The sequence below is a fragment of the Typopeltis vanoorti genome, chromosome 1, assembly GCF_054136105.1.
Source record: "Typopeltis vanoorti isolate ZY-2024b chromosome 1, IOZ_Tvanoo_1.0, whole genome shotgun sequence".
NCBI lineage: Eukaryota > Metazoa > Arthropoda > Arachnida > Uropygi > Thelyphonidae > Typopeltis > Typopeltis vanoorti.
This window is the reverse complement of record NC_143549.1, coordinates 127,121,499-127,147,826: the sequence shown is the minus strand read 5'-3', so window position 1 is coordinate 127,147,826 and position 26,328 is coordinate 127,121,499. Positions and strand designations below refer to the sequence as shown.

Below are 26,328 nucleotides of genomic sequence, written 5' to 3'. Positions count from 1 at the left end.
GAATTTTTCAAGTTTCTTCAAGAATAATCCCATTAATACAGTATGCTGTTGGAGATCTCATCATGCCAAAGCGTGTAAATAACTTTACACTTATTAATATTCAGCCTTTTTCAAGTCATTCTGTAAGTGCTGCATACCAGTATATCTCTGATCTCCCAGCCTGTCTTTGCATTGCCAGTAAACAGTTGAACATCTCCTTCTAGGTCTTTCCTGGTATCATTAATGTATTGAATGAACAACAGTGGTCCAAGGACTGATCCTTGGGGACACCACTGGTTACCTTCAGTTTGGCAGAGTTGTGTCCTTCATATACCACTTTCTGATGCCTATCTGTCAGCCAACCATTTATCCAATTCAGTAGTTTATATTCCTTTCCTGTATCTCTTAATTTATGCAATAGCCTCTCATGTTATTCTGTCAGATGCCTGGCAAAGTCCAACAATGTCATAGTGTATCCATTCCTTTTATTCAACTCAGCTGTAACGTTATTATAAAATATAAGCAGATTGCTGAGCTAAGGCCATCATAGTAAACAGACAAGACAATGAAACAGTGCTTAGAATATCGGAAACGATAGCCATAAAGTGTGACGCGAACTCTATCAACGTACACAGGCCCTACATAATCTCCGAGGTTTGGAAGCTACACAACATAAAATTGAGGTCACAACCCCGACCAATAGGCGATAACACAAACACTTCAAAAGTAGAAGCACCTACCCAACCTGACATAGCATCCACTTCCTCCATGTGTTCAGACGACGACCAAGAATAGTCAAAACGGACCGCACCCCATCAACTCCCCCCCCCCCTCTAAAAATCAGTTGCTGTTTTCAACCCCTTTCACCCTTTCCCACCTCATATGAATATAAAAAATGCTCTGCCCGTCCATTATAATATATATGTGTATATATGTTATTCAAAAAACCCAGGTTTTTTCCATTTGTTATTTCAATTCTCCCACTTGCCAGTCCCCCCCCAAAAAAAAAAAAAAAAAAAAAACAGTAGTTTGGACAATGTGAAAGAAGAAGAGCCACAACACCCAGAAAAAGGTATGTGCAAATTTCTTGTCCTCTATGCAACATATATTTATTGATAAATATACATCTACAATGCCCTAAGAATCCGTGAGAAAAGAGCAATGACATTTAAACTGGGGCACTCCTAAACAGAAGCAGGCAAATAGCTGTAAATATAATAGTTTGTTAAGAGGAGTAACATGGGAGTTTTCCCAGAAATAATATCCATAATTTAACCAAACAGTTTCAAATGCATTTGCAATAAAAGGAACTTTACTGCAGATTCTATATTGCTCCTTGGAATATATATCACTTGCTTTTCATTAAGCACAATTGAGCCTAACATTTTTACTAATATACGAAGGTTTGATGCATTTTACTGTCTTTCAATTATTAATTTCACAGTTCCTCATTGGAAACCAGTTAAAGATGCATCTAAAACTCTGCCGAGATCACAGAACTTAACTTGGTAGTTTATTCCATCTTTCTGGTTCTCCTTCTTTGCTTGCCTACTCTTTGTTGGCTAGTGTTCTTGTTACCTAGCAACAGCTATTGTAAAAACAACAATTAATGTGGATGTCCATTACTGAGATTCAAAGCCAAACTCAAGTGACAACATGGCTATAGGAACAACTATTTATTAACAAATTTAACTGCATTACTAAATGCGAATAAGTTACATACAAAGTTGATCTGAAAAGTTCTCAGCCTCGACCATAGATGGCAATACTATCGGCAAGATTTATTTTTCTAATTTAGTACATCTGTCATAAGCATCCATGTGAAATTGCAAGTCATTCTGTCAATAGTTTGTTTTATACAGCTGTCTGAAGCAAAAGTGTTGTCTGTATCCCTTAAAATGGATAAAATTGAATATCGTGCAATTATAAAATTCTTTGTAAAAGAAGGTTTAACACCAAAAAGAAATTCATTCGAAGTTCATAAAAGTTTATGGGGACCCTTCTCCTTCGTTTTCAACAATTAAGGAATGGGCTGCCGAGTTTAAATGTGTCCGTACCAGCCTTGAAGATGATCCGTATGAAGGACGTCCAAAAAATGCAGGTTATGTTATTGGATGACTGGCGAGTCAAAGTGTGTGAAATTGCTGAGCCTATAGGCATTTCAAAAGAATGTGTAGGATATATTTTGCATGAAGAATTGCAAATGAAAAAGCTTTGTGCAAATGGGTGCCCCACTTGCTCACAGCAGATCAATAACGCACTTGCATGAAAATCTCTGAATAGTGCTTAGAGCATTTTAACAGAAATAAAACTGATTTTGTGCATCGATTTATTACTATGGATGAGACTTGGATTCACCATTACACACCAGAATCCAAACAGCAGTCAGAACAGTGGATAGAAGCCAGTTGTTCATTGCCAAAGAAGACAACGTCGGTTCCATCAGCAGGAAAGGTCATGGCATTGGTGTTTTGGGATGCTAAAGGCATTTTGTTTATTAATTATCTTGAAAAGGATAAAACAATAACCAGGGAATATTATTCCGATCTTTTAACCAGACTAGATGAAAAAATTCTTGAGAAAAGATCCAGTTTGTAGAAGAAAAAAATCATCCTTCATCAGGACAATGCACCTGCCCACAAAGGTGTTTTGGCAATGGGAAAACTAAGGGATCTGTACTATGAATTGTTAGAACATCCACCCTATTTCCTTGATTTAGCTCCCTCTGACTTCTATCTCTTCCAAAAATAAAACTCTTCCTTGCTGGTCAGAGTTTTTCTTCGAATCAAGAAGTGATTGCAGCTGTAGAGGAGCATTTTGCAGATCTTGCTGATAACAATTACAGGGATTGGATAATAACTCTGGAGCATCGCTTGAATAAATGTGTTAGTCATTAGTCTTGAGGAAGATTATGTTGAAAAATAAAAATAATTTTGAAATTATAAATTCATTTTTTCATTGTTAGGCTGAGAACTTTTCAGGCCACCTTCATATATATATATATATATATATATATATATATTTATAAAAATAAATTTAACTGACTAGAACCCGAGAAAGTATAACAAAAACCTTTAATACATCACGACTAGTTTCATCGGTGCTCCGACTTCTTCAGGTGAGAAATAAAAAACATGGGATATAAAAATACAAGGTAAAAAACATGGACTTTCCAGCTAAATAAAAAGCAGAATAGTAACAGTCATATTTGAATAGGTGACTGCGTGCTACTGTTGGCATGAGTTGAATGTGTGCGACAGCTAATTTTAGAGCGCCAGTACTGGATTACTGCGCTATGGGAATCAGGCAAATTGTAGCTTAGATTGTTGTTCAAATGTGAAGGATCTAGAACTATTTCTTTTGATTCGATGATTCTTCTTTCGAATTCATCCTTGCATATATATAAATTAGTAGTGCGTTCCCAGTCAACTTGATGTGGCTGTTCTTCAAGGTTACAGTTTGCCAAGAAGAGGACATGACTGGAAAGGGCGTTCGCTCGTGTTCTACTGTAAGAGATGTCACGTCTATGTTCCTCAAGATGAAGTGAAACAGATTTATCTGTCTGGCCAAAATAAGGTCGACCACAGTCGCACAAAACTTTATAAACACCAGGAAAATGCAGTTGGTTGTGTTTTGGTTTTGGTCGACTCAGAAAAGAACGGAGTTTTGGCAGAGTAGTATAGACGGTCTTTATGTTGAATTTCTTCAAAATCTTAGCTAGTTTTGGGGTAAGAGAGCTGATAAATGGTAACTGTATATGAGTGATAGGGTTGGAATCATCTTCTTGTCGAGGATGTTGGCGTGGTCTCAAACGTTTAGTGATGTTACGAGACGAATATCCATTATTTAAGAAGGTGTTTTTCAGGAAGTTAAGCTCTGTTTGAAGGTCTTCTTCTGTGGAAGTGAGACATCTTGCTCGATGGGCGAGGGTGGAGATGATGCCCAGTTTCTGAGGTGGGAAGTGATGAGAAGAACCATGTAAATATCTATCAGTGTGGGTGGTTTTTCGAAAAATTGAAAATTTAAGACAGTCAGGTAATCTGTTGATCTTCAGATCCAAGAAGGGGAGAATGCCGTTAATCTCTAGTTCTGAAGTGAATTTAATGTTCTGATGTTGGTTATTTAAACGGTTTAGAAAGTTTTGCAGTTCCTCTAAACTATGTCCCCAGATAAGGAAGACGTCATCAATGTAGCGTAACCACAGTTTAGGTTTCAAAGTAGCTGAGGAAATAGCTTTCTCTTCAAAATCTTCTAGAAAAATGTTAGCTAAGACTGGGGATAGAGGGCTGCCCATAGCTAAACCGTCTATACTACTCTGCCAAAACTTCGTTCTTTTCTGAGTCGACCTAAACTAAAACACAACCAACTGCATTTTCCTGGTGTTTATAAAGTTTTGTGCGACTGTGGTCGACCTTATTTTGGCCAGACAGATAAATCTGTTTCACTTCGTCTTGAGGAACATAGACGTGACATCTCTTACAGTAGAACACGAGCGAGCGCCCTTTCCAGTCATGTCCTCTTCTCGGCAAACTTGTTCTTCTAACCTTGAAGAACAGCCACACCAAGTTGACTGGGAGCGCACTACTAATTTATATATATGCAAGGATGAATTCGAAAGAAGAATCATCAAATCAAAAGAAATAGTTCTGGACCTTTCACATTTGAACAACAATCTAAGCTACAATTTGCCTGATTCCCATAGCGCAGTAATCCAGTACTGGCGCTCTAAAATTAGCTGTCGCACACATTCAACTCATGCCAACGGTAGCATGCGGTCACCTATTCAAATTTGACTGTTACTATTCTGCTTTTTATTTAGCTGGAAAGTCCATGTTTTTTACCTTGTTATTTTTATATCTTATGTTTTTTATTTCTCACCTGAAGAAGTCTGAGCACCGATGAAACTAGTCGTGATGTATTAAAGGTTTTTGTTATACTTTCTCGGGTTCTAGTCAGTTAAATTTATTTTTATAAATGTATACATCCCGAGTAAATCCTAATTTCAATAATATATATATACTTTTAAATTATCTTATCACATAATAAAACATATTCCTTATTAATTCCACATTAATGAAATTTACACTCAGTATATATAATACTGTAAAAAACTAACATAATAAGTAAAACGATTATTTGAGATTTTTACAATGCCTCCAACCTCTATTCCACCCAGGCTTCCCTATCAGCTGAACTCTCCTCTATTCACTAGACCTTCCCAGCCAATGTTTTTTTGTCCTTCCTTTTCCTCACATCTTGTCAAGCAAACTACAGTAATGATATTTCTGTTCTCTATATCTGAGGCGCCTGAGTAAAAAATAGCCAGGACTAAAAAAATATAATCTCTATACTGCTTTCAAACCTCATCTGAAGGTGGCTATCCCTATCCACTCTCCTCCTTAGGATCCACCACTCCCTCTCTCTGTTACAGGTGTTTACAAGGTTCCTTTTTCTTGCCAGTTATCTTATTATGGTCAAAATGGGAAATCTGCCTAGAAGAACACACAAAAACCACAACTGCTGCCACATAACTATGGTCAATCTGGTCTAGCTAACCATGCTTTGGATACCTTGCATAAAATCAAATGGAAAAACTACTATGCTTCACTGCAACAAATATAAACTTGAATGACTCTTAAAATTTGCAGCAGATTTGTTAAACCAGCCTAGTATTAATAAATATGAATTTATTAAACTTCCCAAGATTTGGGAAACTTTAATCCTTAGACCTTCCATCCAGCAGCTAAAGGCTAGCCAACAGCACCTATTGAGGATAACCCGCATAGGACTTGATGCTTTTATTCTATTTTTTTCTCAAAATTCTATAAACACGCACACAAAAGAACTCAAAATAATAAGTGTAAGTAATTTCTCCCTGACAAAGATGAAATATAGGATCTAATAAACTTATATTTTATTGTTCCTCTGTGCTGTATTCTTTTCATTAAACCTTATAATGAGTTTAAACACATAGGCCTAAATACTAGGGATAGAATTAATCTATTGATTACTTTACTAATGTTGATAACAGATGTGTGCTTTACATTGTTATTCCTGTTTTCAAATATTTCATTATGTATATTACCTCTTATAATCTGTTTTTTTTTTTTTTTTTTTTTTAGTTTATTGAAAGTGAAATGAAATGAAGAAGTGAAACAAGAATTTTCACAAAACTGGCAGAGTAATCAATAAATTAATTCTATCCCATCTGTTTTTTTTTTTTTTTTTTTTAGGTGAAGAATACTGACAACACATTTTTATATATCACTCCATGGAAGTCCTTGCAACAATAACTGTCTAATCAATAAGTATGGGTTCAAATCCACCTTAGCCATGGATCATGTAAATGTCTTCAAATGTGAAATGAATTTCATTTTTGTTGTAAGGCTGCTGCCACCACCACCACCACCACCACCACCCTGCTTATTGGAGGCTTGAAAAAGAGTTTGTGGATTATCTAACCCCTAACCTATCCACAGTCCTAATAATAATGCACTATAGGTTTACAAGGTGTGACACAGAATAAATTAGATTATGCCTGTATCTCTTTTTATTTAACAAATTGAGAAAATCAACTATGATCTCCTTCAAAATAGTACCTATCTGAGTTGACACGTAACTTCGTACGATGCTGCCAACATTCAAAGCAATTCTTCAGATAATTTTCTGAAAGGCTGTTGAGGATCTCCGTCGTTTTTGCTTTCGCATCTTCTGCCGATGAAAAATGGGTTCCTTTGAGCACCGACTTGATCTTTGTGAAGAGGTATAAGTCACGGGGAGCCAGATCTGGCGAACAGGGTGGGTGCTCAAGCATAGTGATGTTGTGATTTACCGAAAAACTGTATTTCTTGACAATGATATATCTGAAAACAATTGCCATTTTTTCAGGAAAAACTATCTCTGAAACCTTCATCATGCATTTTTTAAGAAATTCACCTTCTGAAAAGGACTTTGACAAAGTGGTTATTTCATTTGCAATTATGTAGCTAGCTCAAATTGCAGCATCACTCTTTTTATGTATGTTTTTAAAAACTGACTGCTGATTCTCTAATTAAGTGCATAGTTTAACAATTTTCTTTGCAAATCTTTCCACTATACCTTTCATGATTAGTTTTATAATGTTGTTGCACATTGTACTCTTTAGCAACAGAAATTTGTTTATTGCAAATCAAGCAGATCGGTTTACCATCCAATTCAACAAAAAAAAAAAATATATATATATATATATATATATATAAATCTGTCCATTTTTTTGCACTGTTGTACATTCCTTACCAACTTTTTTTGCTTTGCCATAATGGGGTTAGGTAGATATAAAATTTTTGCATAAAATAATTTGTAAAACTAAAATTATCTTTAGTGAAAGTAGTACACTATCACTGAAAAAGTGCGTGTATATATATACATATACTTATGTAATTTGCTCCATGCAGCTTTGTTAGCATGTTCATTCCACAGCGGAATGTTAACCCTTAACATATTATTAATAAATATATGTATTTATTAATAATAAATTATATATATTAACAGAATAATTTAAAATGAAAAAAAAAAAAATAATAATAATAATAATAGATTTTTTTTATGAAATTGATCTGCAGGTCAGATTGAACATGACTGTTGGCCGGATCCAGCCCTCAGGCCATATGTTTACCATCCCTGGCCTAAGTATTGCATCGTTAGTCATTCAGTTGAACTGTAGACAATAGATAAATAACAGTAAATAGTAATTGCGATATATAAAATTTTTATTTAAAATTTTGATTAATACTTTATTTTTTTAGAAAATTGAATTTATAATAAAAATTACAAGTTTTATATATATAATAAGATAAGAATAATACAATTAATAAATAAATCGTTAGTTATAATAATTTTCATATAAAATGGCATAATATTCTACATGTGCTAATGTAAAATAGATTAATAACACCAACGGTAAATAATTGTAGTCTTAATTCGATACAGTAAAATTAGATCAAGAAATAGGTAACAATAATAATAATAGAAAGACTTCAAGGGAGGGGCACTCTGCACTGCCAAAGCACAATATAAACCACTGTACATCGTCCACCAGTGCACTATGTAATCCAACATTTTCACACTACACCATCTACTGCCCACTGATTGAATATTTCTCTGTTAGCTGCATGAGTTCTCATGGTGATCTGCCTGTGCTAATCTTTTGTCTCAAGTGAATTCATTAGGTTGGTCTAAGGAGAAAGACTAATGTAGTCTTGTAGAACATCCAAGAGATTGCAACCTGTGGTGTGACTACAATACTCTATACTGGCAGCTGAAAAATATCCATCCAGGAATTGTGTCAAATTGCACATCAGAAAACACTGAATAAAATACATCCAGAATTATTAGAATCACTTTGTCTGAAGGTCAACCCTAAACTTTTTTAAAGCCATTTCTCTCATGACAACTATTGTAATTCAGGAATACAGTCGAGCAAAAAACTGGATCAGGGGAACTCTCCTTTATATACCATACATGGTATTTTTTTCAAGCCATTCTGATGTTTCTATTAGGATTCTGGTATCACGTGGAACAATGAAATTTATCTACTTCATAAAGACTTTATAATTATCATTAATGAATGTCTTTGTTTATCACATGTTAAACATGTGATAAACAAAGGTATCATTCAAAAATTATGATTTGCATGGTAACATTATTATGGTCACAATTCTAACATCCATGCTACAGCGGGATAAAAAGATAGCACCTATTTAGAGGATGGCAATGCTTTGCAGTTGCACAGCAAATTCAAAATTAGTTTTGGGAACAGATGCAATTAAAATTTTCTATATGTTTAAATGCTAAAAAAAAATTCTTTTAGTGAACTGGTACCTGGATAGAGGTCATTGGTCGTAATCTAGTGTGTGTGTGTATATATATATGTGTGTGTGTGTGTGTGTAAAAAAACGTTATGAGAACATTTTCATAGAAAATTGTCACAGTCCAGTCCATAGACTACTTAATCAATGAAACTAGTATAAGTGGCTGAGTATTATTGCTTACTTTATGTAAAAGATCATAATGGTTATTCACACATCCTACTTTACTTCTCCTACTTGTCTAAAAAATGAAAAAGCATAAAAAAGTTCAATTTTTCTACAGAGAAGCATTGCTTGAAATTTCACAGTAAATCTGTTATACTAAGAGTTATTGCAACAAATAATTGATGAATTCTCTTTTTTAAGTAAAGTGAAGACCATTAATGATTACTAAATGTAGAGTTAGTATTGAAACATTAATTGCACAATGTAGAATTCATTGCACAAATATGCTAAAAGCATCCTTGTGTAAATTGGGCATCTGCTCTGGTGAGAATTTGAGAAATCACTGCCAGATCACCTAATCACACAAAATTTATTCTTTTGATCATACTTTACTTTATGCTAAAGAAACAAATTCAACATATGTATATTTTTGGAATGCTGACTCAATTCACAATTAGAAAGAGCAAGTTTCTTATTTGTAATATATTTAAGATCGTTATAATTAGAAAAATATATTTTTCTAATTTTTTGTGTGTTCAGCTGTTTTGTTTATATAGATGCTTCTCTTCTCCCAAAGATTGGCTCTGATAAATCATTTTTATTTATCATCATTGCCATTTGAATGTACCCTCAAGAAGTGTGGAAGACACTACAGTAATTCATTATTAGTTTGCTGGCAATTTTTTTTTTTTTTTTATTTCTTGTAAATTGCTCTCATTTATTACTGTTATCAAACTATATAGCTAAATCATCATTAACTGCTATTGGCTAGCTATTCAGCTTACATGTAACAGTAAAGATTAAAATGCAAGAATGCTGTTTAAAAGACCATCACAATTATTCTATTGTTTTTTATAGTGTAGCATTTCGTACAACACCACTGGATAGCTCAGGGGTAGCCCATATTCTAGAGCACCTTGCTCTTTGTGGATCTCAGAAATTTCCTTGCCGCGATCCATTTTTTAAGATGCTGAACAGATCACTATCAACATTTATGAATGCATTTACAGGTATGTTCATTTCATTTTATAATGTGGTAATTTTATAAAATACTATTCTTTAAAATCATTAGATTCATCATTTATATAATCACTATTTATGTAATTCATTATTAGATAATTGAAATAGTGATTAATACACAGGTAACTAAGGTCATAAGATGACTGTTTTTTAATTGTTTGCTCTATGTGATGTACAAACCAACTAGAGAGAGAGAAAATCCGAATTTTTGGGATAGAAAAACCTCTGCTACTTTCATATATAATTCATAATTGAAAAGTTATTATAATTGTTCTTAATTTTTTGAGATAGGATTTAAGCTTAGGTAGCTTTGGTTGCCTGAGTTAATAGCATCTTTGCTCTTCACCCAATATCCTGTGGTAAATTCGATTCCTCTGGTATCGAATCACACCATGGCATGAATACTTCATGAATGTTTGTGAAAGCCTCTTGGTAGTAGACAATTTTGCATCACCTGGTGTTAGAGTACTGTAACTTATTTGAGACTGAAGTAGCTGAAATAGTTCCATGCTTGGTCTGTAGACTAGCAGGATTCTCAGATTATGCAACCCTTAGTCTATCTGTGATGCTAAATGTGCAATACATTATCATCCTTAGGGTAGTCACAAGGATGTTATATTTACTGTTTTGTGGGTTTGAATGTCATTCTAGGGCATGACTTAGCATTTACCAGCTTTTCAGCTGAAGATGAGTAGCCAGTCTCATAAGGAAACGACAGTTTTTCATCCCTCAAAATTTGCAAACTGGCCAAAATACATATAATATTTTGTTATATTATTATGTTCACTGTGGATAACCACCTTGTTGAACATAAAAATACATCCGGCACTATCACTATGGCAAGTCAGATCTAGCAGACCATGCTTTAGATACCCCTGCACACGGGATCAATTGGAAAAAACAAAAGTGCTGCACAGAAGCTTTTATGAATCGGAGAGGTTGTTCCTGAAATCGACAGAAGCCTCCAAACCTCAACAAGTATGGCTATATAAATTTGCCAAAGATTTGGGAGACTGTCATCCTAAGACCAAATTAATACCTGCTTTCTCTCTCTCTTTCTCTGTTTTTTTTTCCCCAACATAGAAGGCACCTAATTAGGACTTTAGTCTTTATGTTGTATATTATAATTGTTCAAACTAGTCCCATTGTTATACCTGATTGTTGTTGTCTCGCATACTATGACAAACTGTTTTTGTGCTCTGAGGATGCTGGATAGAATACCACCGAAATATCAGCAATAAGCTAATAAATAGTTATTTCCTTATCAGTCTGTATTCTTATCTATACTGTTAAAATTAATCAACATGTATACGAAGAACACATAAGCCTTCCCACACGTTTAACCAGCATTGATATTATTCTTTTGATAGCACTTCAGGAACACATTAAGCAAGTTGTAATCACATCAGTTAGGAACGGTAATACCAGTTTTACCTTAAGTACAAAAATTGATTAATTAGAACTTGCATAATTATAATTCCTTAAGTCTCCATAATTTAGTTGTTGTTAACAATGCCCTTCATTTGGAAAGACCTGAATTTGAATCCTGTCTAGGATGTGAAGAATCTTCATTATCTTTTCAAGAAAAAGGAGAGGAAGGATTAGCAAAACAAGTGTTCTCTGCCAGGTTGGCAGGAAAAAGACCCAGAGGAAGACCAAGATATAGCAGGGTTGGCAGGAAAAAGACCCAGAGGACGACCAAGATATAGGTGGATTGATATGGTAAAAAGGGCCTTAGAAGATAGAAATATAAGATCCAACAATGTTGGAGCCTTGAGTAATTGATTGATTTGGAGGAAAATTGTAGATAGTAATGATGTAAATTTTTCATGTAGTACTATCATATCCTGTACACCTCCTTGAGGGTAAATGTCAGGAATTTGATGATGATGATGAGAAAAGGTGCATTAGCTGGTCTCATAGGTGACAGGAGATTTTTCATTCCACAAAACAGGCAAACCAGCCAAACAATACACGCAATGTACAGACATAGCAGACAATGCAGATAGGATTAATAGCTTTATCATAAACATTAAGCAGGCTTCTAAAGAAGACAAATTACTTTGCTATGACAAGTCATCAAGCTAACATGAAAGGTGAAGAGAGAGAGAATGGGATAATTATAATTCCTTATAATCTGAAGCAGATCCATTCTCTCAACAATTCATTTATTTTGAAATACACAATTTTTAATTTGATTATGAAAAGCACTTCTGGTGACCATTTAATTTCAATTAATTTTAAGTTCAGGAACATTTTGGGTACTGGAATAAAGCTTTCATAGTAACTATCTATAAAAAAGAGAATAAAGTAATCTGAGAATTACAGTGAATTTCCCTCCTGAGTGTCTCACATAAGATTTATGTATTCCTATTTGAGAAGAGGCCAAGAAAAATTGTGGAAGAGAAAGTTGAAGAAAAACAAGCTGAAGTTCACAGAAATCATGGGAATATAATAATAACTTATATTTAAATGTTATAGATCTAAAAGGCATATGACAAGATGCTAAGAGAAAAGCTTTTATATGGTATAATACCATTTATATGGTATAAATGGGACATTATACAGAGCAATGCAGTCTATATTTAAGTTGTATGTCTGTAGTGGGATTAAAACCTGTGATCTATTGTTAATTGCAGCTTTTTTATGAAAATGATGTAACACTCTTAAATAAATCCATTACAAGTCAGCAGGATTCCTTACTAAATATATAACTGCTGTAATAAATTTGGCATGAAAATCAGTAATAAAATGATTATTACTAAAATAATTAAAATTGGGAGAACATAGTAGTCTTTTAGCAAAGTTGTCCAAATAAATATGGAAATTAGATAATAAGATAATAAGAATAAGGAAAGTTGGCATGGTAGAGAGTCTATGAATAAATTTATATTGAATAAGAGAGAAGTTAATAAAAAAAACTAGTTTGCATGGTAGAGAGTCTATGAATAAATTTATATTGAATAAGAGAGAAGTTAATAAAAAAAACTAGTTTTATATAAGAGACTGTTCAAACCAGTTTTAACAGGTTTCTGAGAGTTGAGTTAGAAAAATAGTTGATGAAAGGCTAGAGACTGCATATATGAGAGCTCTGAGAAAAATTTGGAGAATGTTGATATTCAAAGGGAATTTGACATTACTAGAATGTTTGAGCAGAGTTAATCTAAGGTGATATAGTCACTTAAGCAGTAGCAAAATAGGTATATTTGATGTTGGCAAGAAGAAGAAGACCCAGAGGGACACCAAAAATCTGAGTGGATTGATGCAGTTAGAGTGCCACATAAGACTGCCACAAGATAAGATCTGACAGTATTGGAGTATATATCCTGAATAATATCCTTACAGATAATAGACTAATTTGAAGAAAATGATCAATATGAAGTTAGTAATAATATAAACTTTTCATGTAATATTATCATAGTATCCTATATAACCTCTGAGGGTAGAGATTAGGAATTTTTATTGTTGCATTCCTTTTAGCCTTTTGAAAAGTTAATGTCAAATTTATAATTTTGGGACTCAATCAATTATCTGATGTTATCTGATGAAAGCGAAGAAAGAGAAAGGTGAAATTCTGAGATGGCAGTATATTCACTTGAATATAGTCAGCTGAAATTTGAAATTACTATTGTTTGCATTATTTTTATACTGCTTTGAATTTATTGCTACATTGCTAGGATACCTAGGATGATAACTTTTATAAAATTTTCACTCCAGCTGATTCTTATTTTTAAATATTTGTTATACATCATTAACTGGTAGAGCAATTGAGTGTGTTGCAAGCCATAATTGTAAACCTAGGAGTATTTTGAGTGGTCTCTTGTTTTTTTTTTTTTTTTTTTTTTTTTTTTTTTTTTTTTTTTTTTTTTTTAAATAGAAATATTTCTTCATTCATTCATTCATTCTGGAAAACCTTTTCATAGTCTCTGATATACTTTTAATTTCTCCAGCGTTTCGGGTCAGTATGTATTCCTTTAATATTCCCTAAAGAGAGAGGTACTACTGACAACAATAATTATGATTTTGTTCATACTTGTTTTTTTATTAAAGTTTTTTGTTCATCCTTCTATTTTTTTATTTTTTTTTATTATTATTTTTTTATTACAGTATTATATGCAAAAAGCAACTGACACAATGAAAAAGGAAAGGTTGGTCCTTGTTGGGCATCTAAATAGCAGAGTAGGAAATGATTGTCAGACATAAAAATATTTTGGGAAAATTTGGAGAAAAGAGCAAAGCTAATAATAATGGCAAATACCTGTTGGATTTCTGCTCAGGACATGGACTGGTTATTATTAACACCATTTTTCAACTTAAAAATGTGCACAAATTCACATGGAGAGAAGCAGCAAGGAATAAAAAGAGGCTCATCAAGTATGTTATTGTTGATAGTGATGTTTTCTCCCTGGTGCAGGACACCAGAGTGTGCAGATGATTTGAAATTGGAAGCGATCACTATTTAGTCTTGGGAAGGATAAAATTGAATTTCATATTGAAAAGAATAACGTGTAAGAAAGTTTTAAAGTGAATAAAAGTTGAGCAGCTCTCAGATGTGAACTGCAGACAAAAATACACAAAGATTATTGAAGAAAAACCAGGAACCAAACCTAGGAGATTCAGTGGCAAGCCTTGAAAAAAACCCTGATGATTCAGCCAGAGAGGCATGTGGTGAGGTTGCCTGCAAGGAAAGAAAAATCAGAACTCCATGGTGGACACAGGAAGTTAAAGAGGCAGTGAAGGAAAAGAAGAAAGCATATCAAAAGTTCCTGGCAAATAAGTCAGCTTTTGCTCTTAGAGAATACAGAGACAAATGTAAGAAAGCGAAACACTGTGTAAAACTAGCTAAACAAAAGTCATGGGAGAACTTTGGCAAGAATATAGAAAAAAATTTCTAAAAGGTGGTAAGATATTCTGGAGGTTGTTGAAGAATCTTAGAAATGGAGGAAAGAGCACTATAAAGGAGTTAGAGATGATAAAAGTGACATGAAAACAGGAGAAAAAGATATCCTTGAAGTATGGAGTAATTACTTTGAAAAATTGCTAAATGAAACAAGCAGTGATAGCACAGTGGTTAAAAACACTCAACAGGCATACATTCAGGAATATATATCCATACTTGAAGTAGAAAAAGCCATCAAAGGCTTGAAATGCCGAAAGGCAGCAGGAGTAGATGATATTCGACCAGAAATGCTGAAATATGGTGGTATAAAAGTCCTACAGTGGCTGCACTGCATAGTTCAGAAAGCCTTGACAGAGGTACGAATTCCAGATGATTGGAGTAGAGCTCTAATAGTATAAAATATATAAAAAGGGAAATAAAACTGAATGTAAAAATTACAGAGGTATTTCCCTACTGAGTGTTCCTGGCAAGATCTATGGAAGTATACTTGAGAAACGGTTGAGAAGAATTGTGGAAGAAAAGCTTGGTGAAGAACAAGCTGGATTCAGGCCAAATAGAGGCTGTCAGGATCAGATCTTCACTTTACGACAAATAGTTGAGAAAGCATGGGAATATAACAAAAATCTGTATTTAAGTTTTGTCGATCTGGAAAAGGCATATGAGAAGGTGCCAAGAGAGAAGCTATTCAATATGCTACAGTTATATGGTGTCAATGGGACATTATATCAAGCAATACTTAGTCTCTATTTGAGTTGTAACTCAGCAGTTAGAATTGAAGGAAGTACAGGAAGATGTTTTAATGTTAAATCTGGTGTCAGACAAGGATGTACATTATCCCCTCTGCTATTCATTATCTATATGGATCACATTATGAAGGAAAGTGGTATTAAACATGATATCAGAATTGGAGATGTTAATGTCAGCTCTTTGCTTTATGCAGACGATGTTATACTTCTGAATAAATCCGCTACAAGTTTGCAAGATTCTCTGACTAAATTGAATAACTGTTGTAATAGATATGGTATGAAGGTCAGCATTAAAAAGACAAAGACAATGAAAATAGGTAGAATTGTTTGGAAATGTCAACTGCGTTGTGAACGGGGAACCTGTGGAACAAGTAAAACATTTCAGCTACTTAGACACGATTTTTAGTGAAGATGGTAAATTAAATATGGAAATAGACAACAGACTCAACAAAGCTGGTATGGTATGCAGTCAATTGAATAAATTCATATGAAATAAGAGAGAAATTAGTCTGAACACTAAATTAGCTGTATACAAGACAGTGTTCAAACCAGTTTTAACTTATGGATCTGAGAGCTGGGTCAGAAGTAAAACACTTGACCAAAGACTAGAGACCGCAGATATGAGAGTCCTGAGATAGATTATAGACGTGAACAGATGGCATCAATGGCAATATCATATTAAAAATGAGGATATTAGGAAAGAACTTGACATTGTCAGCATCCAGGAATACGTTAGCAGAGCTAATCTCAGGTGGTGTGGTCACTTAAACAGAATGGGCGAGATAAGATTAGCAAAACAAGTGTTCTCTGCCAGGTTGGCAGCAAAACGACCCAGAGGAAGACCAAGATATAGGTGGATTGATACAGTATCAAGTGCCTTAGATGATAGAAATATGAGATCTGATAATGTTGGAGTCCTGACAGGTAACAGACTGATTTGGAGGATAATTGTAGATAGGAAATTAGTAATGACATAAATTTTTCATGTAGTACTATCATATCCTGTATGCCCCTTGAGGGTACATGTCAGGAATTTGATGATGATGATATATATATATATATATGTACATATACTTTTTGTGCTTTTATTTGGTTTTATGTGTATGACTTCTTATTAGAGCCTCTGTAGTTCATTTGGTATAGACAAACTCTTTGGATGAAAAGACATTGGTTTGAATCCCGTCTACAGTGTGAGGAACCCTTATCAATTTTCACCAATCAGCAAGGAAGTATAGAGAAAATTTTTCCACTAAAATTGAAGATCACGGAGTCTGTATCCGGTTCTCAAATCTAGTAATACTGAATACTTTCTTCGCAAGTTGGTATTATAGGTTGAAAGTTTCGAAACCATAGTGCCGTGATTTTTTAAAAGTAATAGGCCTGCAGATTTAAAATTTAATATGAATAAGAGACAAGGGACTTTGTTTAATTTTGGTGTTAAGAAAAATCTTATTGAAGGTGTTTGTAATGCAACAGATAGTGAGTCATCCATCACCAGCCTACAAAGCGATCTCCAGGATGTACAAAAGGAGGGGAAAACTATTGGCACACAAGAGAAAAAGTCTTGCATTCACTTGTAAGTACTTATAATAATATTATAAATTTTTGGTGATCAGAATGAGATATGTCAATGAAAATCAGCACAAATTAATTTAATGATGTTTATATTTAATTGATGTTTAATTATTAATTAATACGTTACAAAATAACCAAGGTGTTCCGTGAAAATTTCAGGATTTGTAAAGTGTTCTGTCATAGGAAAAGTTTGTGAACCGCTGCTCTAGAGGTATGCAGCAGAGGAATGGCAAGCCAGATGCATTAAATTACCTGAAACCTTTAATCAGGGGACTCAACCTGTCTTGTGTTAGACAGATAAGATATGGCTGGATTTCTTATTTCATACTTTTCATTTAATGGTTCAGATTGTGCAGAAGTGCTGTTCATAGTAACATTAGGAGAAAACTACATTTTTATGTGCCAATATTATGAAGATATCTAATTTAATAAGCCGAAAGGCTGATTACTGATTACTGAAAGGTTAATTACTAATTTAATAAGCCTTTTGGCTTATTAAATTAGTAATTAACATTAAATATAGGAGTACACCACTTCGGCAATTCGATAGTAGAGGTATGTAAGTTCATGTTCACTTAAAACCTTGATATTCCAGGTCTACCTACTCACTGATGAGACCTCAAAAAAGGTTGAAACCGGTCTGGGTAGTGACCTCTTCTCATAATGTAAAACAATATATATACATATCTTAGGAGCTGGCTTTTACATTATGGGAGAATATTAAAGTTAGTGAGGGAGCTTGCTCCACCTTTGCATGGAGTTGCCCTGGTGTGGTACTACCCAAGTGATCATTTACACTTGGGCCTGCCAATAGTTTTTTTTCAGCATGAAACTCTATGGATTTCGATCCGAGTTTCGTATCCGGCTATTAAAACATAAAGGGATTTACCACCCCCCTTTCTATTGTGAAGATATTTCATCAGGAACATAAAGTTAAAAAAGTTCAAAAGTTACAGAATAAATTTGCTGTTTAAAAGTGATTCTGACACTTCAAAATGCTTTGATTTTAAATTATTTTTATTATTTTTAATCAAAAAGTGTAAAAACCGTCAAATCCATCCATACTTTTTGATGCTGGATAGAAAACTCTTCTTGGACAATGTTATTTTCAAATTTTAGCATGTGTGTTTATGAAATTTTGCATACCTCAACAGCACAAGAAGAAATAAATCCCAGATTTGTGTTTGGGATAAAATTGGACAAAAAAGCAAGCTTAATAGTATGTGAGTATCTGTTGGATTTCTGTTCAAAATATGTCACTCTTTATTATTAACACCAAGTTTGAATATGAAGATGTTCAAAAATTCATAAGGAGCGAATGCATGAGAAAGCTTATGTTTTTTGATAGTGATATCTTCATAGCGTTCAGGATACAAGAGCACACAGTAGATTTCAAGGGATAAGTGATTACCGTGTAGTTTTTCAGCAGAAAAATGAGCATTGCATTGAAACAAAAAAAATACATGAAAGTTTTAAAACGAATGAAAGTTAAGTAGCTTATATGTGAGAACTTAGACCTTAATATAGAAGTATTATTGTTAGAAAAGTGAGAATTTGAAAACAAGAACCAAAGTTTAAAGATCTAGTGAGAAAATCTGGAGAGAAGCAAAACATTGAAGCATGTGGTGAAGTTTGTAAGGATAGCGTATCCAAAACTTCGTAATGTACTTAAGAAGTTAAGGAGGTAATCTAAGAAAAGAAACAGTTGTATCGCAAAGTTTCTGGGATGTAAATCAACATATGAGTACGTTGCACCTTTTGATTGGAAAAGACCAAAGTTTGATTCTCATCATGGCAAGAGGAATCTGTATATGGGTTTTTTTTTTTCAATTAAAGGTGAGTTAGCCAATCTCACATGGAAGTATCAGGGTTTTCCCCCCCCCACACACACACACACTCTTGTTAACTCAGTTTTTCATCCTACATACAGACAAATCAGCCTTGAGAACACACACAATTTACAGACAAAAAATACTAGTAGTGTTGGTGGGCAGTAGATGGCATTGTGTGTTGATGATGGTGGTAGTGTCCCTCAGTGTAGTTAGTGGATTCAGTGATGAAGACGTAGAGTGCCCTCCCTCATTGAGTACTTGACTCCTTGAGGTATCATATAATAAGAATAATTAAAAAGTCCCTAAAAATATTAAGAAAAATGTAAGATAGGTAAGTTATGTGTAGAGCTATCTAAACAAATGTCACTGGAAGAATTTGGTAAAAATATAGAATATAAGTATCATAAAGGTAGTATTTTGGAGTAAAAAAAAGCATAAAAATAGAAGATTGAGTATCACAAAAGAAATCAGAGATGATAAAATGTGAGGATAAGGATATTCTGGATGTCTGGAGAAATTATTATTATATCACACCTCCAAGACTCTTTGTGGGAGGGCACTCCACTTCACACAGCCCACCATCTACACTATTTAATCCTCCATCTACACACAATGGTACTGTTAAATGAGATAAGCAGCAATAGAACAATAAAATAAAATAATAATAATAATAAAAATGGATGGGGGGGGGTCACCTATGAGGGTGGTCTGAAAATTTCTCAGCCTAACAATGAAAAAATGAATTTATAATTTCGAAATGATTTTTATTTTTCAACATAATCTCCATTAAGGCTAATACATTTATTCCAGCGATGCTCCAGCGCCATTATCCCATCCCTGTAATGGTTCTCGGTAAGATCTGCAAAATACCCCCTCTACAGCTGCAATCACCTCGTGATTTGAAGAAAAACGCTGACCAGCGAGAAAGAGTTTTAGTTTTGAGAAGAGATGGAAATCAGGGGGGGGGGGGGGGGCAAATATGAGGAATAGGGTGGATGTTCCAACAATTCATAATGCCAATCCCTTAATTTTCCCATTGCTAAAACACCTTTGTGGGCATTGTCCTGATGAAAGATGATTTTTTCTTCTGCAAACTGAGTCTTTTCTCATGAATTTTTTCATTTAGTCTTGTTAAAAGATTGGATTAATATTCCCCAGTTATTGTTTTACCCTTTTCAAGATGATTAATAAACAAAATGCCTTTAGCATCCCAAAACACTGATGTCATAACCTTTCCTGCTGATGGAACTGACTTTGTCTTCTTTGGCACTGAGCAGCCTGCTTCTATCCACTGTTTTGACTGCTGTTTGGATTCTGGTGTGTAATGGTGAATCCAAGTCTCATCCATGGTAATAAATCGATGCACAAAATCAGTTTTATTTTTGTTAAAATGCTCTAAGCACTATTTAGAGATTTTCATGTGAGTGCTTTTTTGATCTGCTGTGAGCAAGCACAGCACCCATATTACACAAAGCTTTTTCATTTGCAATTCTTCGTGCAAAATATATCCTACACGTTCTTTTGAAATACCCATAGTCTCAGTAATTTCACGTACTTTCATCCAATACCATATCGTGCACTTGATCAATGATTTCTGGTGTTACATGGATGTCCTTCACATGGATCATCTTCAAGGTTAGTATGGCCACTTGTAAACTCGGCAGCCCATTTCTTAAATGTTGAAAACGAAGGAGAAGAGTGCCTATAAACTTTTATGAACTTCGAATGAATTTCTTTTGGCATTAAACCTTCTTTTACAAAGAATTTTATAACCGCACAATACTCAATTTTATCCATTTCAAGGGATACAGACAACACTTTTGCTCAGTATAAAACAAACTACTTGATAGAATGACTTGCAATTTTATATGGATGCTTATGAAAGATGTACCAACTTAGAAAAAAAAATATTCTTGCTGATTGTGTTGCCATCTATGGTCGAGGCAGAGAACTTTTCAGACCATCCTCAAACTAGTGGGCTAGATTTGGGACTTAGTCAGTCAAATTATATTCTGTATTGGCTTAAACCAGAAACAAATCATGTTTCTGGCTTCTTTTAACTATTTGCCCAGTTTACCTGCTGTTTTCATCAAAGAAACAGGATGAACAGTTAAAAGTCAGCTATTAGAACAAACTAAACATCAGCAGAAGTCAGGATAGGCACCATCAACATAAGTATCAATGGAAAAGTCGAACTTTCAAAAGAAATAGAAAAATACCACATGGACATAATTGGACACATGCCACTTACTTGAGACACAGTTTCCAAATTTTCTCAAAATATTTGGAAATGTTTTGAGAAAAGGACAAAGCTCATAATAACAGTAAATGCTTACTGGATTTGTATTCAGGACATAGATTAGTCATCACTGATACCATGTTCCAGCATAATGATGGTGCAAAAATTCTTGGGGAAAAGACAAGATATATAAAGAAAAAAAAAGTCTTATTGGCAATGTTATTGTTAATAGTATTATCTACATGCTAGTTCAGCACACAAAAGTATATGGAGGATTTGAAACAGGAAATTATTTTTAGTTTAAAGCAGGATGGAAATGAATATCATATTATAAAGGAAGATAAATAAGAAAAGCTTCCTTTTTCTCTGAATCCAGTGATTTTATTGATGTCAGACTGATTTATTTCAGGAATAAGTTGTGTCAATTATACTCTTTGTGAACAGAGTAAACTGGCAGGCCAAGATTAGCTTTCATTCTGTAGGTTAGGTATAAACAGTTTCAAAAATGGTCATGAAGAATGCCTAAAAATATTTTACTAGTTCAGCAGCAAAAATCTTAAATTTCATTCAAGCAGAATAAAGAGAAGAAAATTGTTAATTTTCTTAGAGAAGAAAATTGTTAATTACTTCCAGATAATGAATTTAATAGATATTCAGCATTTGGATACAATTAGTTTTATTATATACTTTGATATTTACTGAATTTTATTTTTTAGGTAATGACTATACAATGTATCCATTTTCAACTCAGAATCAGAAGGATTTCAGAAATCTTCTTAGTGTATATTTAGATGCTGTTTTTAATCCATGTTTACATTACAAGGATTTCAGGTAAGTTTTAAATTATTCATTTGCTAAACTGAATGCATAATTTATGAATAATGTTTCTTAGAAAATGGTAATAACATCTGGATTGTTAATAACTATATATGCTTTTATTCATTCACTGTGTTAAAAATATATTTAATGTCTTTTTCAAAATTTTCTTGTTTTTCATATATGCATTGATTCATATATAAGAGTACATTTGTGTATGTTTTATGATAATCACACACATAACAGGCTGTTCAATTATTGATGACCTACACATCTTACTCTTTAGAACATAGGAGATTGTTCTAGATAGCAGTGAAAGAAGGATTGAACAAAGAGGAAGAAGCAAGTTTTGTAGGTTTGGAGTTAACTGTGAAGTAGTGTTGAATAGTTATTGCACATATGTTAACAGATTTAGAGAAGAGTAGGAGAAATGTTATAATGAATGGTGATAGTGAAAATATCTGTAGAAAATGCAAGCATAGGCAGCTGAACATTCCCTGAAAATGTTATTTATATATATTTTATAATTTTTCCTCTATATTGTCCCTCTTTATGTATATTATTTATAGTATATTAACTATTTAGTCTACCAGCTGTGCCTTTGTTAATAATTATACTATATACTTATGAGATGAAATATTATATAAATTTCTTTTACTAACAATTATTTTTATTTTTGACTCCGAGTGTCCCTATATGTTATTATATTTGCACAAAGAGTTCACTCCAATTGGTGCAATGACTTTAACTCACTCTTTCAGAATCCAACTAATCATTGACTCAATACCAAGTACAAAATAAACACATTTAATAAAACTAAAACAATATATATACACTTCTAGTAATAATACATGACTATAACTACAGATTATATGGATCCAAGGCCTTATTAAAAAATATAAACTTACTCTTAAGACTAAACACTTTTTCTTTCACAATCACAAAAAAAAATGTTCATAGTCTTTTTCTCTTTCTGTTAAAGCTCTTTTCCAGAAGTTACAAGGTTCTGTACTCATTTTCAGGATCCTTTTCATCAATCAATGTAACATACATTAAGTCTCCTTGACTATATCCTGTTTTCCTTTTAGTAGTAATACTCATCAGATCAGGCACCTTTAATACCTAAAAATCTTCTTAATCAATATATTTTCTAAACATTCACTTTCAAGCATCCTTAATACTTATAGAACTTCCTTATCAATATTTTCTCTAAGAAAAACATTCACTTTAGAATGTAAGCAACAAGTTCTTCTTTCATTCACAATTGGTCACCTAGGTTTCTTCTTGATGGGGAGGAGGTGGAGAGGATCCAGAGGCGAGTGACCAAGATGATAGCAGGTCTGTGGAATGAACCGTATGAGAACAGGTTGAGGATTTGTGGGTTGCAAAAATTGGTTGATAGGCGGAGGAGGGGAGATATGATTGAGACATTCAAATTACTGAATGGTTTCTATAAAATTAATTCAGAAGATATTTTTGAGAACAGGGCTGGTTGTGGGAGGACTAGGGGACATCCATGGAAACTGGGCAAAAGTGTGGTTAGTAAAGGTGTTAGAGCTGGGTTCTTTACTTTTAGAGTAGTGAATGAGTGGAATGCGCTCCCTGAGTCTGTAGTGGATGCTGTGACAGTGAATGAGTTTAAGGCGAGGTATGATAGATACTGTATGAATGTCAGATAGTTGTGATGAATATGATTTGGGGCCTCCCTCGATGAGTCTAATGACTCCCTGGAGTTGCCCGTAATAATAATAATACTAAATGACAGTCTTAACTTTTTTCACCATAAAAATTTACAGTTTCAAGATTTCCTTTTATTCATTACGTATTTCTCCTTGAAACCTAATATTTCCACTATTCCCTTTTCGGAATACACTATAAAATATCTTCCGACTGCCACACACAAAAAAATATCAAGTTCCTTCTAACTTGAATATTTACCGGCCAATTTATAAAAACTTACAGTTTCGAGATTTCCTTTTTATTCTTTACTTCTTCCTGCTTGAAACCTATTATTTTCACTATTCCCTTTTCGGAATACATTATGAAAATTCTTTTGACTGCCGCACACAAAAAATCAAGTTCCTTCCAACTTGAATATTCCTCGGCCAGTGTTCTAAAAAACTTCCGAACGCTCTCTTGTTTACAACTGTAACTTGGATACGCAACGCTTTCCTTGTCAGCTGTCAATCACACATAAAGTTCTCTCCGGGAGCATGCGCACTTCACAAAAGTCAGAAACTACGCACTGCAATAAAATGGCTGACTCGCTGTATCCATTAGCGCTAAGAGAAAGTCTTTCACAAAACACAAAATTCAACATTTTTAAAATACAACAAACTTTCTTATAAGTAACACAAATAATCAGTGTAGTAAGTACTTCAATATTTTTACTTCTTTACATGTTACTTCTAATATAACATTTTCATAACGAGCACATCACAAGTGCAGACACTGCGTGTATGAAAACAAAAACTAACAAGCATAATTAATACGTAAAAATATTCAGAATTTTTAATATGATTATTTTTACAAAAATATCTGTAAAAAATGCAAGCATAGGCAGCTGAACATTCCCTGAAAATGTTGGTACTCAATTATTTTGCAGTATTATGAATCAGCTTAATTGCATTCTTTTGTAGTAAACCAGTGATTTTTAGGAAGTTTAGGACACTCTCCCAAATACAAGTGCAGTCTTTAATGATGGGATGGATTTGTGATTTGTATAGAATAAATAGTTGTACATAGGTGAACTAATGCTTTGAGTCAAAAAAAAAAAAAAACTGATATCTTTGTTTGCTGAAGAGGCACCTGCTTGTAATATGTTTATACTAAAAAATACTTGAGGAAACAATTATTCCAAGATGTGAAATATCATTTTGTACAGTGATTTGAGTGTCAGAAGTGAAACTGGAAGGATTAAATTTTGCAGTAATTGAAGTTTGCCAGATTGTCAAAACTCCAATGAAGAATGATTTGGAGATAAGAATTAAGGTTTGAAGAACCTTAATTCTTATCTCCAAAATTCTTATTTGCCAGCGTATAAGACGCACCCCCTTTTTTGTACGCATTTTTTAGGAAAAAAAAACTTTATCACTGAATATTATAATTAATTTACAGTATTTCAAATATAAAGTAATAAGTAGGTCTACTTTCAACAAATACCTAATCTAACTAGGAAAGAGATCCCATATGATATTTTTGTTTTTGCCTGCATACATTGCTGGTTTCTCTTCATGAATCTTGAACACATGATGTTGATCCAGTAAAGTTGGTGATCCCTTTGTTAGTGGCTATTGCTTTCGCTTGATGAATAATCATTTTTGTAGACACTAAAAGTCCTGCTTTTCTATGGTCTAAAATCCAAGTTTTGCCTCAAGTTCTGACCATTTTGCAGTTCCACTTCATAGGTTATGTTTACTGTGAGTTGCCTTTTTTAAATCCTCTTCCTGATTCCGCCACGTTCTTATCATTTTCTCAGTTGGGGATGGTCCGAAATGCCTCGCTGCAGCCCTGTTTCCATGTTCTTTAGCATATGCATTGCGTATTATGCAATCACACGTAGCTTGTATGCAATATTGTAGCAATGCCGACGTTTTTCAGCCATAATTTGCCAAGAAATTTAGAGAAAATTTAACGGCAGAAATTTATCAATGTTCACAACAACCGCGACAACAATTGGGAAATTTAAACAAACAGGAACACAGCTGTGATCGTCGATGACAACGCATGCACATCCACTGAACTCTACGTAACTGGAATGATCTTACACACAGCAAGGAAGCAAGAAAGAAATCACGTGACTCGGAACAGAGAAAATTTCCAGAAATGAAAGTAATAAAAATCTGAGTATCAGCATATAAGACACACTCTGTTTTTCACACCTATTTTCAAAGAAAAAAAGTGCATCTTATACGCCAGCAAATACGGTAGTTATTGTGAAAATTTTTATGATTTTAGTTGTCAATGCTTATTGCAGAGTGTATATGTCAGCAGCAGACCTATGGAATGGATTTGCAATCAGCTGGAGGTCAGTGATATATAGAATGAAGAGAGTAACAAAAGAATTCAACTTTGAAGAATTGAAACCTGAAGAATCTGAAGAATTGAACTACTTGCAGCAGAATATAAACATTAAAAGATGTGCAGCTTTCATAATAAACACCTTCCTCAGAGATATGAAAAATCCATTGGGTAGACTCATCCAAGACAA

General features: G+C 33.7%; 1 protein-coding gene across 1 annotated transcript in view; it reads left to right on the top strand.

The window, feature by feature from the left end:
- Nucleotides 1-26,328, top strand: part of LOC150110408 (presequence protease, mitochondrial) — a 320,487-nt gene that overhangs the window by 27,325 nt on the left and 266,834 nt on the right. Inside the window, exons 4-5 of the mRNA XM_090393554.1 lie at nucleotides 9,849-10,000; nucleotides 22,019-22,133. Of these exons, the coding sequence (XP_090249680.1) occupies nucleotides 9,849-10,000; nucleotides 22,019-22,133 (267 nt within the window). The remainder of the gene's footprint in view (nucleotides 1-9,848; nucleotides 10,001-22,018; nucleotides 22,134-26,328) is intronic.